General features: G+C 42.2%; 1 protein-coding gene across 5 annotated transcripts in view; it reads right to left on the bottom strand.

Moving 5' to 3' along the window:
• Positions 1–18,301, bottom strand: part of C6H1orf168 (chromosome 6 C1orf168 homolog) — a 117,819-nt gene that overhangs the window by 77,544 nt on the left and 21,974 nt on the right. For all 5 annotated transcript variants that reach the window (XR_002345173.1, XM_021096577.1, XM_021096579.1 and 2 more), the window contains exon 2: positions 2,620–3,361. Coding sequence is in view for 4 of the 5 variants with exons in the window: in XM_021096577.1 (XP_020952236.1) it covers positions 2,620–3,361 (742 nt within the window). In the remaining variant the exon portion in view is untranslated. The remainder of the gene's footprint in view (positions 1–2,619; positions 3,362–18,301) is intronic.

The raw sequence follows: 18,301 nt of genomic DNA, 5'->3' as shown, positions 1-18,301 counted from the left end.
GAGGCTCTTCATGATTTCTACCAGAAAACAAGGTCAGAATCAACCACTCCTTGCTCTGTATCTCTTTCCACATTGTTACCACCTCTCCATCAGTGTTGTGGCATATTAGAGGGGCTAGTCCATCTTCCCACTGAATGGAGGCTCCTTGAGGGCAGAGACTAGGCCCTAATGACCTCCTCCCAGCACCAAGCACAGGGCCTGCAGCAGAGGAAAAGGACAATGACTATTCCTTGAAAGGATGCTTCCAGCACTGGTGGCAGGCAAATAACAAGGGGGTCATGAGGATGAATAAGGACTGGTCTCTGATTTCCAGGGCTCATAGCCTAGAACGGGCTTCACAGCTGACTTGCGGTACCAGAGCACCTGTGGATTTTGCATCCTGGAATTTTCTAGGACAGTCCCAATTTCATGCATTTTACCTTCTTCATCAACAAGCCAACTAAAGGAACTCCAACATTATATATAAAAAATATATCTACCTCTTACACTGAAAACAGAACAAAATCTTATATTATCCAAGTGCCTTGATTTTTGGTTGATCTAGTATAGTGGCTGCCTACATGGTAAAACTAAAGAAGTTGGCTAGTGTTTCACAAATACTTCAGGGCAACGTCCTCAAAGGACCACTGTCCTCTACAAGCTGGGAGGGGGGGTTCCTTCTAGCCCTGTCAGCAGAGTTACACAGTCGTGGCCAAAGTTCCTTTTTTCTTAGGCTTGGATTACAAGTCACGACACTGTCAGAGATTTCAGTCTTCATCAAATTAAGGAGAAGACATACTGAAAGTGAATGATCACTTACTAATTGGGCCCCTAATTTTTATCTGGCACTGTGCTAAGTAATTCACATGGGTTATCTCATTTATCTTTCCAATAGCTCTTTCAGGCAGGTAAACTAGCCCTTCCTTTCCCCCCATCTCTCCTTCCTCCCATTCACCCTCTCTTCCTTCCCATCCCTTCATCAATAACTATCTACTATATTCCAGGCATATTTCTAGGGGCTGGGGTTAGAGTTAGGAGCAAGAACAGATAGAGTTCTACTCTCAGGAATTTTCATTCTAATCGAAGAAAACTAGTGATAAACATGCAAATGAATACACTGATAAGAAAATCACGAGATCTAACAGTTCTACAAAGGATATACAACAGGATTATATGAAAGAATGTGAACAATTGGTGGTAAGGAAGTGGTCTTTAGATAGACCTAAACACATCTATAAAAAGATCAAAGAGTTTTCTGGGAAGAGCCATTATAAAGGTCCTGAGCTACAATAAAGTCTGTTCGAGGAACAGCAAGACATCCAGAGTGTTGTCTATGGGCCAGTGAGCCAGGGGAAGAAAGGCAGGAGGTAAGTCAGAGACAGAAGCAGGGACCAAAAGAAGCAGAGCCATAAGTCAGTAGTAAGTGGTTTAGAGACTATTATACTATTCTAAGTTCAAAGAGCAAACATAAAGGATTGTGAGCAGACCCATCCACCCATTCAATCATACAATAAATATTATTTTGAGGACTCACTCAAATTGGCCTTATTCTAGGTTCTGGGGACACAGTAGTAAAGAACACAATTTTTATTTTCATGTAACTTACATTTTACTGAGGTAAACAAATACAAAATGATATACCAGATAGGGCTAAGTAATAGGAAGAAAAGCAAAGCAATGTAAGAAGATAAAGAGTGCTGGGGGTTGAGTGGCTCTCAGGTAGAGTGATCCACAAGGTCCACTCACAGCATGTGACACTGAGCAGAGACCTTGATGAAGGGAGGGAAGGAGACATCAAAGACCTGGGGGGAAGAGTGTTCCAGACAGAGGGGTTCGCAAGTGCAAGGCCCTGGGGTGAAATTAGCTTGGCATACCTAAGGAATAACAGGAAGAATGATGTGGTGAGAGAGGAGATGCTAAGAGAGGTAGGCAAGGAGCAAATCACATGAGCCACTGTTCGATGGCAATCGTCCAGTTTCAGCAGAGGAGTGATATGACTGGATTTATGCTTTAGAGGATCCCTGTGCCTACAAGGAGGGTAGAATATAAAAGGGCAAGAGTGTGAAATCAGGGAGCCCAGCTGGACCTTGCAGTGGTCCAGGCAAGAGAAGGTCCATGTAAACATGGACAGAAGGCAGAAAGAGAAAGAAGCGGTGGGATGGAGAACACATCCCAACACATCTGGTTTGGTGGTAGAACCAAGAACTTGCTGATGGATTCGTTGCAAAGAATGAGGAGGAGAGAGAAAGAGAGCATGACTCCCAGAGTTTTGGCATGAGCCACCAGGAGGACGGTTGTGCTTTCTATCACGGCAAGGAAGATAGGCAATGGATCAACATATAGGAGAGCAGACCAGGCTTTCTGAACTTCAGTGGACTGCCCATGTCGATGCCTCTTGCAAAAAGTGGAGCTAGGATTCAAGTCAAAGTATGCCCAAACCTTCTATCCATATAATTCTAGGAGATTAATCACTCAACCAAAACCTAAAATGCCAAAAGAGCAGGTGGGCCTAGAACACCGGTGCTGGAGCTGGGAGCAAATATTGACCATAGGTCACATATGCGACCATCCCAAGCCAGCCAGCTCTCATTAGGAACACAGTGACCCCTCCCCCAGGCCGGTGGGGTTTCCATTTCTCACCTGGGGCCTGGATGTTGAGCTCATTGTCATAGGTGGGGTGGCAGGTGTTCTCAGTTGGGCTCCTCTCTGGACTGGGGATGTCTCGGCTCTTCCTGCCATGTTGAGAAAGTCGAATGGTGGGCTCTTCAGAGGTGGCACAGAATCTTCTTTGGGCCATCAAGCACCTCTGGGAAGGGAGGGTCTGGGTTCCTTTTATTTCCAGCTTTTTCCTGGGCTCCTCTAGCATAAATGCCATGCTTTTCTGCTCTTCCAGATGGGAGGCCCGGCTTCTGCAACTGGTGGGGAGAAAGGCTGATGCCATCTCGCTTTTCTGAGATAAAACCTCCCAGTTCCAGAGCTTGTCTCGGAAGCTATTGTTCACCATTGCTTTCTTCTTACTGTTTTTCTCAGCATTTGACTGGTTCACATCTAACAGCAGGGAGGCTGTCTGCGAATTTACTGCAGAACCGGAAGGGCCTCCCAGAGTTCCTAGGGAATTAGAACATTTCTGAATCTCGCTCTTCTGAGCCAAGTTTACTTTCTGGTGTTTAAGAGGCTGGGGGTCACCACTGGCACAACTGGGTGGGGGCTGAATGAGGCTGGATGAGAGGGGTCTCCCACTTGCCAAAGTCTTTGCGGACGGTTTGCTTCCAATGTCACCCTTTTGAGAAACACCTGCTGGGAATTTAATAGGTCTTGGAAGAGATGGTGTATCAAGCTCTTGAAATTTGGCTTGAAGTTCTTTGAAGTTTCTTAACCCTTCCTAAAAAAAACAAAACAAACAAACAAAAAAACCAGAAATGTCTCATCATTCAAGGAAAAAAGCCACATGATTAGCTGACTTCACTGTGCATGCCAAGGGCCTCTCAGTGCTGATGTAATAGCATCACTTATCTACTGAGTAGTATCAGCCAGTAATGCTACTCTCCATGTGAGATGGAGTGAAAACAACTGTTTCTAGAGTTCCCGTTGTGGCTCAGCAGGTTAAGAATGTGACATAGTATCTGTGAGAATGAGGGTTTGATCCCTGGCCTCATTCAGCGGGTTAAGGATCCAGTGTTGCCACAAGCTGCAGCAATAGGTCACAGATGTGGCTCAGATCTGGTGTTGCGGTGGCTGTGGCATAGGCTGGCAGCTCGGATTTGACCCCTAGTCTGGGAACTTCCATATGCTGCAGGTGCAGCCATAAAAAGAAAAGAAAAAACTCTTTGAAACACTTCAAGTGTGTTTAATTTCCTTCCCAACGTATAAATTACACTTATAAAATAGACAGTGCTAACAATTACTGATAAATCCCTTGATACAAACTTTTGGTGGCTTTCTGCTGCCTATACAAATAAATCCTAAACTCTTTAGTGTGGCATCTTAGAAAACTGGCAGAGGTTGTGGAATTATGATCTCAAAGATGGTGGAATTACTATCTCCACACATAGCTCAACATAACCACACTCAAACCAAACTGGATAATCTACATTGTCCCATAAACGTTGCACTCTCTTTTGTACATGTGTTTACTCATGTGTTCTTACTTCCCCAAATGAGTCCCCCATCTACTTGTGAACTGCTTTCTTGCACATTAATGCCTACCTTCTCCTTCAAGATTTCCCCTGACAGGTAGACCTAACTCCCTTTCTGATTCCATGTTGCTGCCACAGCTCTTTATAACTTGGTTGTTGAACTAACACCATGGGGGTGCAGAAAAGAGAAATCTTTGGAACTAGATAGGTCTAAGTTCAAACTCTGGCTCTGCTCTTTACTACATTGGAAATACTTTGGGAAACTTGGTATTACCAGTGCAGTCACACCATAAAAATAACTTTGGAGGGGTAGAAAGATTAGGGTGACCATATGTAAAGTGACCATCACAGTGCCTTGATGCATAGTAAATAAAAGCTACTTAGGAGTTCCCATTGTGGCTCAGTGGCAATGAAACTGACCAGTATCCATGAGAATGCAGGTTCAATCCCTGGCCTTGCTCAGTGGGTTAAGGATCCAGTGTTGCCGTGAGCTGTGGTGTAGGTTGCAGGCATGGCTCGGATCCCATGTTCCTGTGGCTGTGATACAGACCAGCAGCCGTAGCTCTGATTCTACTCCTAGCCTGGGAACTTCCATATGCTGCATGTGCAGCCCTAAAAAGAAAAAAAATTAAAATTAAAGAAAAATTTTAAAGCTACTTATAAGAGACTAGATGATGCTCTTGTATTTTGGACTCCCCTCTGGAGACTGTGTTCTCCTTTTTAAATTCAGCTCAAATTGGATATATGAAAATGGTGGTGACAGCCCAGTCCTTGGGGACAGATGAAGGGACATGCCTGGGTTACACAGTGAGTTGGTGGTTTAGGTAGGTAGGATCAGGCGTGACTCGTACACAGTGTTCTTCCCAGGACCCCTTTCTCTCACTAGGTTCAACTTCCTTTGGTAAGTGCACTCTGTCATTTTTCCATCCTCACAGGAGGTAGGAGGGAGAGGAGGGAGAGTGTAGGGAGGCATCTGATGGAGCCGTTTCCAAAAGGAAGAGCCGGATCGTCTTAAAGGTGTACATTTATGCACACAGACAGTCCCTCATGATGGTGACAAAATCCCCATGATGGTGTCAGCTGAGGGAAAGGACATTGGCTGACTTTGCCGCACTGTGTTTATACTTGACTCACACCTGCCCTCTGAAGATGTCGGAAGGAAGGAAAATTGAACAGGAAGTAGAGAGCAGGTGTCTGGGAGCTGGCTTGCATGCCTTTCCCTTTCCCCCTCCTTCTCCCCCCACCTCTCTCTCTCTTTCTCTGTTTCTCTCTCACACACACATACACACCATGCACATGTATATCTTTCTTCACAAATTTCAAGGGTTTATTTCTTATATTTCAACCAGCAGTCAAGTTGATTCCTTTAATTTTCCTCTCCAATGATATGGCAGACACCAACACAGGGCATGGAACCAGGAGATTGGAGTATAAGGCTCAGCTTTGCCATTTTCTAGTCATGTGTCTTGGACAATTCTTTTCATTTCTCTCAGCCCTGTGGTCCTCACTATAAAATGGGACTGTTCTACAAACAGTACTGGCTTCTGCAAGGATTGCATGAGAGGGCAGATGTACATACCTCAGTGGCTCATATTCTTAAAATTCTGGTGAAATACACAGAACTTTAAATTTACCATCTTTTTTTAATTTTCATTTTATTTTTTTGTTTTTTGTCTTTCTAGAGCCACACCCACAGTATATGGAGGTTTCCAGGTCCAGTCGGAGCTGTAGCCGCCAGCCTACACCACAGCCACAGCAATGTGGGATCTGAGCCGCATCTGTGACCTATACTACGGTTCACAGCAACGCCAGATCCTTAACTCACTGAGCAAGGCCAGGGATCGAACCTGCGTCCTCATGGATACTCATCGGGTTCGTTAACCACTGAGCCATGATGGGAACTCCTAAATTTACCATCTTAACCATTTTTAAAAGTACCTTCACATTGTTAAGAACATCCAGGACTCTCTTCATCTTGCAAACTGAAGCACTATATTCATCAAACAACAGCATCCCATTCTCCCTCCCTGCAAGCCCTGGCAATTGTCATTCTACTTTCTGTACTTATAAACTTAACTACTCCAGAGACCTCACATAAGTGGAATCACATGCATTGGTCTTTTTGTGACTGACTTATTTCACTTAGCATAATGTCCTTAACTGTCATCTTTGGTACAGCATACTGAAACATTTTCTTCCTTTTTTAAGGCTGAATAATATTCCACTGTATGTATATAACACATTTTGTTTATCCATTCATCCGCTGATGGACATGTGGGTTGCTTCCACCTTTTAGTTGTTTTGAGTAAGGCTGTTATGAATATAGGTGTCCAAATATCTATTCAAAACCTTGTTTTCAATTCTTTTGGGTATAGGCCCAGAAACGTAATTGCTAGATCATATGGTAGTTTTATATCTAATTTTGGGAGGAATCGTCATATTGTTTTCCATTCCTAACTGGCACATGAGTTCCAGTTTTTTCCACATCTTTGTAATACTTGTTATTTTGGTTTTTTTGATAGAGGCCATCCTAATAGGTATAAGGTGACTAGTGGTTAATATTTCTGAAGGAATGCAAGATAATACTTTTTAGCTCTTCACTATCTGAATCCAAATGAGAAATATGATATTGTTGTGGTAGATTTCAGTCTCTGTAGAAATGAATAGGAAAAGCCCCAGCAGTAAATAGAATTAAGGACTGATAACCTCCAAGCCAAGATCGTGGGAAAAGATGACAGGTTCAGGAGGAAGAAAACCTGATTATACCTGGCTTATTCCTCTTTCAACGAATGCTCAGTAAGTATTTACTATGTGGGTAAAACATTCTTTTAAACAGTCAAGGACTCTGCTTCTAAATATCACATTATAATGTCAGGGAGAGACAGAAACTAAGCAAATATACATGAAAATAGTAGAGACAAGTTCTTTTTTTTTTTTTTTTTTTTTTTTTTTTTTTGTCTTTTTTCTATTTCTTGGGCCGCTCCCGCGGCATATGGAGGTTCCCAGGCTAGGGGTCCAATCGGAGCTGTAGCCACTGGCCTACACCAGAGCCACAGCAACGCAGGATCCAAGCTGCGTCTGCAACCTACACCACAGCTCACGGCAACGCTGGATCGTTAACCCACTGAGCAAGGCCAGGGATCGAACCCGCCACCTCATGGTTCCTAGTCGGATTCGTTAACCACTGCGCCATGACGGGAACTCCCTAGAGACAAGTTCTATGTGGAGAATTAAATAGATCATTCAATAAAGAGTGACTTGGTGCCTACCACTAATTTTCAGAGATACTGTTGGAAAGTCATTCCATTCTGCCATTTGTCTACTCAGGAGGGAGTTGGCCTGGGTGACCTCCAAGCCCCCTTCTGGCACTAACATTTGGATTTGATTTTTCTCGCTGTGGAACATGGATGTGATGCTTTCTGTTATTTACCTCCTGGGGGGAGGTCGGGGTTGAGGGTATGAAGCAAGTTGACTGACGATGGGTTGGGAGGTGGCTAAGGAAACATTCCATTTAAAGCCATGCTCTATTTTTTGGGACCCTCAGCTAGTCAGTCATTACATCCTGCTGATCTGAAGTCTTAAAAGCCCATGCGCCTGACCCTTCCTCAGGCCATTGCCACTGCTTTGAGTCCTCCCTACTTGCTGCTTAAAATAACTTCTTCATGGTCTCTCTGCCTCTACTTTGGGCCTCTCTAATATGCTATTTGTCCAGCTATTAGACAAATCTGATTAGAAACACAAATCTGATCATGTATGCCCCTGTTTAAAATTCTTCAGTTTGGCTTCCTCAAAGCTTTCAAATACAGCTCTAACTCTTGCTTAGTACATAAAGATCTTCCTAATCCCAACTTTCTTAATTTTCTGACATCATATGGCCCCCTCCCTGACATGCTTTCTTCCTCCTGGCCTCGGTGAGTTACAATTCCCAAACTTATTTGCTCGTCCATGTCTCTATACCTTTGAAAGTGCTCTTTCCTCTGCCTGGAATGCCTGCCTTTCTCCCAATTTCTTGAATTAGAAAATCCCAGCTTGTTAAAAATTTAAACTTGTGTCACCTCAAAATATTAATTGGTTTTCTACTGTGTGTTAGACATTAGGGTTACAAATATGAAGAAGACATTCCCTGAGCCCTGATATCAAAACTAGACAGGGATGCTACAAGAAATGAAAATCTCAGGTCAATACCGATGAACACAGATAAAAAATCCTCAGCAAAATGTTAGTAAACCAAATTCAACAATACAGTAAAATGAATCATACATCATGATCAAGTGGGATTTATTCCAGGGATGCAAATAAGGTCAAATATCTATAAGTCAATCAATATGATACATCACATTAACAAAAAGAAAGCAAAATCCATATGATTATCTCCAGATGCAAAAAAAGCATTTGACAAAATTAAACATCCATTTATGACCAAAAAAAACCTCAACAAAGTGGGCATAGAGGGAACATATTCAACATAATAAAGGCCATGTATGACAAGCCCACAGCTAACATCATACCCCATGATGAAAACTTAAAAGCTTTTCCTCTAAGATGAGGCATAATACAAGAATGCCCACTCTCACCACTTTTATTCAACATAGGATTAGAAGTCCTACACAGAACAATTAGTCATAAAATGAAAAAAAGGCATCCAAACTGAAAAGGAAGAAGTGAAACTGTCACTATTTTCATACGGCATATTACATATAAAAAACCCTAAAGACTCCATCAAAAACTGTTAGAACTAATAAATTTAGTAAAGTTGCAAGATACAAAATCAATATACGAAACTCTATCACATTTCTAGACAATAAGAAATAATCAGAAAGAGGAATTAAGGAGACAATCCTATTTCTAATTGCATCAAAAATAAATACAAAATACCAAGGAATAAATTTAACCAAGGAGATGAAAGACTTGCACACTGAAACTGTAAGACATTACTGAAAGAAACTTAAGAAGATACAAATAAATGGAAAGATATTTTGTGCTCATTAAAATTGCTAGAATACCCAAAAAATCTAAATATTTAATGCAATGTCTACCAAAGTGCATTGGTACTTTTCACAGAAATAGAACAAACAATCCTAAAAAAATACATGGAACCACAAAAGACCCCAAATAGCCAAAGCAATCTTGAGAAAACTGGAGGTATCATATTTCCTGACTTTATATTACAAAGTTATAGTAATCATAACAGTATGGTATTGGCATAAGAACATACATATAGATCAACAGAATAGATCAGAAAGCCCATAAATAAATCCACACATAGATTGTCAATTAATTTACAACAAAAGAGCCAAGAATATACAATGGGAAAAGGACAGTTTCTTCAATAAATGATGTTGGAAAAACTAAGCAGCCACATGCAAAAGAATGAATTTGGATCACTATGTTTCACCATACACAAAAATAAACTCGAAATGGATTAAAGACTTGAACATTAAACTAGAAACCATAAAACTCCTAGAAAAAAACACAGGTGGCAGGCTCTTTGACACTGGTCTTGGTGATGATTTTTAAGATCTGACTCCAAAGGCAAAGGCAATAAAAGTAAAAATAAACAAGTAGGACTACATCAAACGAAACAGATTCTGCACAGCAAAGGAAACCAACAACAAAACGAATGAAAAGGTAATACACTGAATGGGATAAAATATTTGCAAATCATCTATCTGATAATGGGTTAATACCCCAAATATATAAAGAACACATACAACTCAACAGCAATAAAACAAGTAATCCAATATTAAAATGGGCGGAAGACCTGAACAGACATTTTTCCAGCGAAGACATACAGATGATCAAAAGGTACATGGAAAAGTGTTCAAATGAATAATCAGGGAAATGTAAATAAAACCACGATGATGTATTATCTCACAAAAGGCTATTATCCAAAACAAGAAGAAGTAACAGGTGGTGTTGAGGATGTGGAGAAAAGGCAAAGTTTGTGCACCATTAGTGGGAACATAAACTGGTGCATCCACAAAAATACGACCCAGCAACTTCTTATGATCCCTCAACTTCACTTCTGTGTATTTTTCTAAAGAAAAGAGTGCCTTAAAAAAACATAAGCATCCCCATGTTCACTGCAGCATTATTTACAATACCCAATATATGGAAACAATCTAAATGCATCTTGATGAATGAGTAGATAAAGAAAAGGTGACATTTACAAAACAGAATATTATTCAACCATAAAAGAAGGAAGTCTTGCCATTTGTGACAACATGGATGGACCCTCAGGGCATTATGCTAAGTGAAGTAAGTGAGACAGAGAGAGAAAAATTCTGTATGACTTCACTTGTATGAAGACTCTAAAAAAACCAAACAAAACAAAACAAAAGCCCCACCAAGCTCACAGATACAGAGAACAGATTGGTGAATGTCAGGGGTGGGGGTAGCAGGTGAGAGAAATGGGTGAAGAGGGTCAAAAAGTGCAAACATCCAGTTATAAAATAAATAAATCATGGAGATGTAATATAGAGCGTGGTAACTACAGTGAATAATACTGCTCTGGATATTTGAAGGTTGCTGGAGAGTACATCTTAAACGGTCTCATCACAAGAAAATAAATTTTGTAACTACGCATGGTGATGGATGTTTCCAGACTTATTGTAGGGATCACTTTGCAATATATACAATTATCAAATCATTATGGTGTATACCTGAAATACAATTTTTGTAAATTATACTTCAATTTAAAAGAAAAAGAAAAAATGGTTCCCGACCTTTTGGCGTTTATGGAATGAGGAAGGCAGACACAAACTGATCATTCTAGCATAATACAGAAAGTTATTAGCTACATGGCACAAAGTCCACTCTGAGAACACAGAGATCATGATGCCGGGGTGGGGGAAGGGACAAGGAAGGCGTCCTAGACATGACTCCTCAGATAAAATAAGTAGTCAAACAAAGAACAGTGGGAAAGGCCGTCAGACGTGAGAAGAACAAGAACATAGGAGGTACGGCATGTGAAGTAACAGGACATATGTAGGAGGAATAGGGAGTCCATATTATTGGAGCCCCATTGTTTGGTACATATGGCTGGAGAAGCAAGTAAAGGTCACGTCTCCTTAACATAGTTGGGTTTAATTTTCAGCAGGGATGAAGAGCTTCTGATGCATTTTACACAGGCTGTGACATGGTTAGTCTTATATTTTATGCTAGTTAGAGACCAGAAACCAATTAAGAGGCTACTACAGTGATCAAGTAAGGACGAAGAGAAGCTGGACTTGGGTAGTGTTGGTAGGAATGGAAGAAGGGGACAGCTAAGAAGAAAAGGCAGAGAGTGGTACAGGCTGAACCTGGAGGCTAACGGGTCTGAAGGGAAAGGGAGGGAGGACTCCATGGTGATGCCCAGGTTTCTAAATTGGGTGAGAGGATGAATGCTGGTAAAGCAATTAAGACTGAGGACTGGAGATACAGGTATTAGAGAAAGACGATGAGCTCAGCTTGGAATGGGATAGGTTACATTTTTAGGGAAGCCATCTAACAGGCAGTTCTATATGTGAATCCTACAGAGGTTATAAATTTAGATTTGGCATTCATCATTTATTGGTTAGCATGGAGCTTAAGAGTATGGACCCTGAAATCAAACTTAGTTTAAATGCCAGCTCTGTCATTTATTAGCCTTGTGACTTGGAGCAAATTAATTACCTACTCTGTATTTGTTGTCTTATCTAGGAGAATAATTGCATCCCACCTCACAAGGTAGATGTCACAAGTAAGATAATGGCACCTCAAAGATGTCCACATCCTAGTCCCTGAAACCTGTGACTATGTTACCTTACATGGGAGAAAGGGCTTTGCAGATGTGATTAAGTGAAGGATCTTCAGATGGGAATATTATCCTGGATTAACCAGTTGGGCCCAATCACATGGGTCCTTGTAAGAAGGAAGCAAGAGTCAGAAAAGGAGATGTGTCAGCAGAAGCAGACATGAAGGAGGCAGGGGTTGAAGATGATTTGTGTTGACCTTGAAGATGAAGGAAGGCTCCACAAGACAAGAAATGCAGGTGGTCTCCAGAAGCCTGAAAAGGTGAGGAAACTGATTCTTCCCTAGAGCCTCTAGAAGGAATGTCATTGGCAAACACCTTGATTTTTGGCATCTGTTGAGGTGATGAGACTGGATGGAATCATGGAGAGGAACATGCAATGAGATTAGAGCCATGGGATAATAGCAGAGGCCAAGAAGAAAGTCTAAGAAGAAGCAGAGTCACAATAGCCAAGACATGGAAACAACCTAAATGTCCACTGACAGATAAATGGATTAAGAAGATGTGGTACATATACACAATGGAATACTACTCAGCCATAAAAACAAACACAACAATGCCATTTGCAGCAATATGAATGCAGCTAGAGATTCTCATACTAAAGAGACTTCCTTCCTCTGAAGGAAGTCAGACAGAGAAAGAGATACCATATGATATCACGTATATGTAGAATCTAAAATATGACACGAATGGAGTTCCTTTTGTGGCTCAGTGGTTAACAAATCCGACTAGGAACGATGAGGTTGCGGGTTCATTCCCTGGCCTGGCTCAATGGGTTAAGGATCCAGCGTTGCCATGAGCTGTGGTATAGGTTGTGGACGAGGCTCAGATCCCGTGTTGCTATGGCTGGGGTGTAGGCCAGCGGCCACAGTTCTGATTAGACCCCTAGCCTGGGAACCTCCATATGCCACGGGTGCAGCCCTAAAAAGACAAAAGATAAGATAAGATAAAATGTGGCATGAATGAACCTATCCACAGGAAAAAAAAAAAAAAAACCCAAAGACATAGAAAACAGACTTGTGGTTGTCAAGGCAGAGGGGGAGGGAATGAGATAGACTAGGAGTTTTGGGTTAGTAGATGCAAACTATTACATTTAGAATGGATAAGCAATGAAGTCCTACTGTATAGCACAGGGAACTACATCCAATCTCTTGGAATAGACCACAATGGAAGATAATATAAGAAAAAGAATATATATACATGTATGGCTGGGTCACTTTGCTATACAGCAGAAATTGGCACAACATTGTAAATTAACTATACTTTAATTAAAAGTAATTTAAAAAGAAAAAATAGCATTAATCCTTTCTTTTTGTTGTTGTTTTTTCTTTTTAGGACCGCTTGCAGCATATGGAAGTTCCCAGGCTAGCAGTTGAATCAGAGCTTCAGATGCCAGCCTACACCAAAGCCACCGCAACGTGGGATCTGAGCCCCACCTGTGACCTACACCACCACTTGTGGCAATGCTGGATCCTTAACCCACTGAGCGAGGCCAGAAATCGAAGCCACATCCTCATGGATACCAGTCCAGTTTGTAACCCACTGAGCTCCAATACAAACTCCTAATTCTTCCTTTAAAGGAAAAGAAGCAGCAGAGAGGTATGAAGTTAGGAAAGAAAAAGAAGGGGTAGAGAGTATGAATGGGGAATGCGTGCCCATAGCAGCAAGTACAGCAGAAAAGTTCTGTTAAGATAAGGACGGAAAGTCATCTGGTGGAGTCTGTCAAGATGGAGACCATTTGACAGACATTGCAAAAGGGTCTCACAGCAGACGCAATGGTCCAGTGGATTTCAGAGTGAATGGGAGATGAGGGAGGAAAAAAATGACTGTAACTTTCCTTTTAAGCCGGCATGGCAAAGGAGGGAGACGGGAGTAATTAGAAGAGGATTCAGTATCCACCAAAGGTTTTTAATTAATGTTTCTTCCTAGTGAGCCTTCTCCTAACACAGATCCTGGAAAGCTTAGAACTCTACCTCCTAGGCAACCCCTCAGCTAGAATTCTGTGAACGAGTCATCCATGGGGCATGGGAAGTGAGCACATGAGGCTGTAGCCACTTAGAGGAGAGCAGATCCTCCACGAGCTGGGACAGATGTTCCCCTTGGAATGGTCCAAGTTGGACATTTCCCTTAGTTGTGACGTACAAGCTCATCCCCAACCCTTCTGAAGATTCCTAATATAACCTATTATAAACCCTCTCTGCTCAAACTGGCAGCAGATTCGGTTGTCTACTGCCAAAAACACTGACCAGGACATCTTAGGTTACATGTCTTCATGGCACCTATCAACTCCCAGCATACTGTCTTGTACTTTGTTAGTGTATGTTATAGCACCAGTGCCCCAAAGCATATGTGACCTGCAGTGGTTACTCAATAAAAAGCAGGGGAATGAAAGAATCCTTGTTTTGCAAGTCTTTCAGCATCCTTTTGGGACAAGGATAGGGTCTCATTTATTTTGGTACCTCCAGTCCTAGCCCTGAGGAGCACCAAAGGCTTGTTGAATGAATGAATCAGTGAATAAACAGAAGGATGAGCAGGTTCACATAATTCATGAACTGTAACTGTACAGAATTTACATTTTTTCCCCAAGGACAGCTTAGAATGCACACAGAAACAAATTATCTAAGTACTGTAATGTCAGAAGATAAGACTGAAAATAGCCATGGAAGTTTGCTCTAGCATTTCCGATCTGGACGCAGCAAGACGCAAATACCTCATTTGGGAAGCAAAGGCCAAGACAATTCCAGATATTGTAGGAACAACCTAAGATAAAAGACAGTGGTGTCCTCTAAACAGTAGGGGTTTAACTCTTTGATATGGAAATTAACCATGGAGGTAGCAACCAGTCAAGAAAAACAAAGGATTGCTATTCTAGAAGGAGAGGGAAACTGGTGTGAGATGATTACAAATCTGAACCCCTGCTCTCTAAATGTGGTATTATTACATCTACATGGATATATATATATATCTCCATGTCCAAACTAGGAGGAAAATGTCTCTCACTCAATATTTACTTTACAGGAATCTCAGAAAAATAATAATCATATTAACCAAAATAGGCATTAAACGCTTGTTTGACATATACATGCCTTGCATGACATTATTGTGTGCCGGGCACCATTTAGACACTTAACTACATTACACTGTGACCATGTAGCTTGCATCGTCAAGGCGGTCCTGATATAATGTAATTTAAAAGGTGATAAGAAAATGCAGAACCACATAGCCAAATACAATTTAGTGTTATACCCTTCCAAAACAGACCTGCAAATGAGAATAAATTATGTGTCAAATAACATGTCCTAATGTCTGGTTTATAAAATATGGTACAGAGAGCTGCACCTGTCTCTACAGAGTTCACCACGCTGCTTGGTAACCTGCTCCTGCATCGCAGCTCCCCAGGCTTACATCTGCAATGACCTACATCTCCGCACTCGGCAAACTGCAGTGAACAGGAACTGCAGGGGTTCTGTGAATTTGTAGTGACTCTAGAAGTGAAAGTTGCCATGAAGCCATACTTAAAATAAGTTCCAAAAGGAAAAGACATTATTTTGATGATGATTTAAGAAGAAAAGTGAACTCATTTCTGAACCTCTGCAAAGCCACTGAATAGTGCCTTCCACAGGGAGAAGCAACAGGAACATCAACAGCAGTGGTTTAATCACGGGGCACATGCCTCTCCTGGTAAGCAAATGCCAGGGCTTTAAGGAAAATGGAAACTCAAAATCCAAAGCACAGAGGAGGGGGTAGAAGCTAAGAAATTATGAGCCTAAGAAAAAAGTTGTCAAATCCTACCTAAGATGTGAAGAAATAAAAGTCAATTAAAAATAGCATCTGAGTCACCCTTACATGAATAAAAGGGCTTCGGTTTAAACCTCAATACCACAAGGGCTGTCACAATGGAGAAAATGGTCTGTGTTCTTGGTACTGATGATTGCCAAAGCCCCCAAGGAATGGGTAGGGACCACAGAGCATAGAAGTGCTGTTTGAAATCCCACCTGCCCTCTGAACAGACACACAATAGAAAAGGTAAGAACTTCCATCACAAAGGTCCAAGAACCAAAAACTGCACACACCCTCTCTTCATCACCCATCAGGTCAGGTCAGTACTTTTCATTCTTCAGGTTAAATATAGACAAGAAGCCCACCTCTTCTAGATGGGTGATCTTGAGTAAGCAACTCAATCTCTCTGCATTTGTAAAATAGGGCCAATAATGCCTGCCACATGGGACTATGGTAAGGTTTCAGTCAAATGGCTGCAAAGCCTGGTAAGTGTTTGGCCCCTGGCTGGCACTTTTCTTAAGACTGCACCTCCTCTGCTGTAGCCCCATCTGCTGCATGCTAAACAGGAGACATCTGCAGTTGCCCAGCTACCTGTAAAGCCCCTTCTTCCCCAGCCATGGCACTGCCCACAGCTGCCTTTAAAAGCAGCCTGCAGTCCCATATGGTTCGAGTAAGACCACCACACCTCCCTCACCGCAATACCCCCTGCATCACCTTGAAAGCTACGGGGGGCAATAGTTAGCCAATGATTCAGCTCCCCCTAAAACAACAGGCCAGCATGTCTTACATCCCTGTTTTCCTTGGTTATCACTGGAAAGGCAAGCCAGCCCATTCACACAGCGGCTTACCTGCCGCAGACCTTTATAACATCCTCATTCGTACCCCATTTCTCACCCTTCCCTCGTCTCCTCCACCCAGTCCAGTGGGTAATCTGAAGATCACAGTCAGTGATCAGGAAAATTCCTCGGGTCCTCAATCTGGTCGATGAATACGCCCCTCCACCTCTTTTTTTTTTTTTTTTTTTTGGTCATTTGGCTATTTCTTGGGCCGCTCCTGCGGCATATGGAGGTTCCCAGGCTAGGAGTCTAATCGGAGCTGTAGCTGCCAGCACACACCAGAGCCACAGCAACACGGGATCCGAGCCGAGTCTGCAATCCACACCACAGATCACGACAACGCTGGATCGTTAACCCTGAGCCACAACAGGAACTCCCCCCTCCACCTCTTCTAACTCAAACTGCTGTCTCCCCCTGAGGATATCCCCAGATACTCTCCCAAGAGGGGCTTTTTTTCTGCCGCACTCTTCTACTCCTGGGCCAGGAGGCAGGTAAAGTGTTCTCTTAGCTCCTCACTGCTGCTTCCAGATGATTTCTTCTTTCTCAGAAATACCAACTCCTACTAACAGGACACCCAATTAAACCCCCTGCTCCCAACAGAAGTCATCTACAACATCCCTGGTCACTCTTCTTTACTGAAGAGTTTAGCACCTGGCTTACCCCTCCCCCTTTCCTACTACGTCCATGACAACAAGCAAATTTAGATTCCATATAGATAGTCCTTCCAAACCCCTGGCTCCATTTCTGATGACCTTATCTTCCTCCTGACCTTAGTCACTGGTTTCCATGGATACACCTTAGAATTGTCAAGAACTGGATCATCTCTAACACTTCAATTTCAAGTACCCCACTCTTGCATCAGCACCTCCTATTTCACCCAATTTCTTACTTTGGTATCTCAACTCCAGCAGTTCTTTTGGCCCCATCCAATTAATCCTCAGGCCCCAATATTTCTTTCCTACCTACTCTCCTCTGCTGTCTTCATTCCCATGAATTAGATCCCATGGATGGACACTACATTCACCCTCTGGAATGTATCAGCTCCCTCTCACTTCATACTTCTTGTGCCTAGATGAAGGCATAAAATGTGCCTAGAATTCCATCCCCAGTGAAACTCTTTTCCTACCCTTTACCTGTACCTGGAGTGTACCCTGGGTAGCTCCCAACTTGCAGTGTATAAAGGCTAGAATTATCTATTAGAGTGGGAGCACACAGAAACTCGGAGTCTGAGTTAAGGAATTATGATTTCACTTGGTAGGTATCAGAAGGCCGCTAAAACTTGCAAACAGGAAAGCAACACAGTAGCTAATCCCAACTCATTCAAGTCTCATTCAAGGCACATTTCCAGGCCAAGGGCCTCCCTCTTCTGTCTTCTGTCTCAGTGTTCATCACACTCTGGTCTATCCTGTTTACTGGTCTCTCCACTAAACTCAATCTTTCTCCAGTGCAAAGACTTTGTCATTCCATCACTGCATCTTCAGTTGATAGCTAGGCTAGCTAAACAGAGCAGTTCAAAACATCTGATCCTTGTTTAGTGAAGGCGATTATGTAAACACTTAAATAATAAAGTCTACGTATGGGATCAATGAAAATACAGTGAAATGAAAAATCAGTTTGGCCTGGCCCATTCAGGGCACTCTCCAAAGGAAGTAAGATTGAAGGATGAATGGTTTTCATTAGAGAGAAGCAAGGGCTCCGAAGACATGTGAGGCTAAAGGAACAGCATAGGCAAAGGCAGGAGGCATGCAGGTCCATTGTATTTTCAGGTGAGTAGATAGAGCCAGTGAGGTGGAAGGAGA

The sequence above is a fragment of the Sus scrofa genome, chromosome 6 (genome assembly GCF_000003025.6).
Source record: "Sus scrofa isolate TJ Tabasco breed Duroc chromosome 6, Sscrofa11.1, whole genome shotgun sequence".
Taxonomy (NCBI): domain Eukaryota; kingdom Metazoa; phylum Chordata; class Mammalia; order Artiodactyla; family Suidae; genus Sus; species Sus scrofa.
Note: the sequence above shows the minus strand (reverse complement) of the source record. Positions and strands in the feature narration are given on the sequence as shown.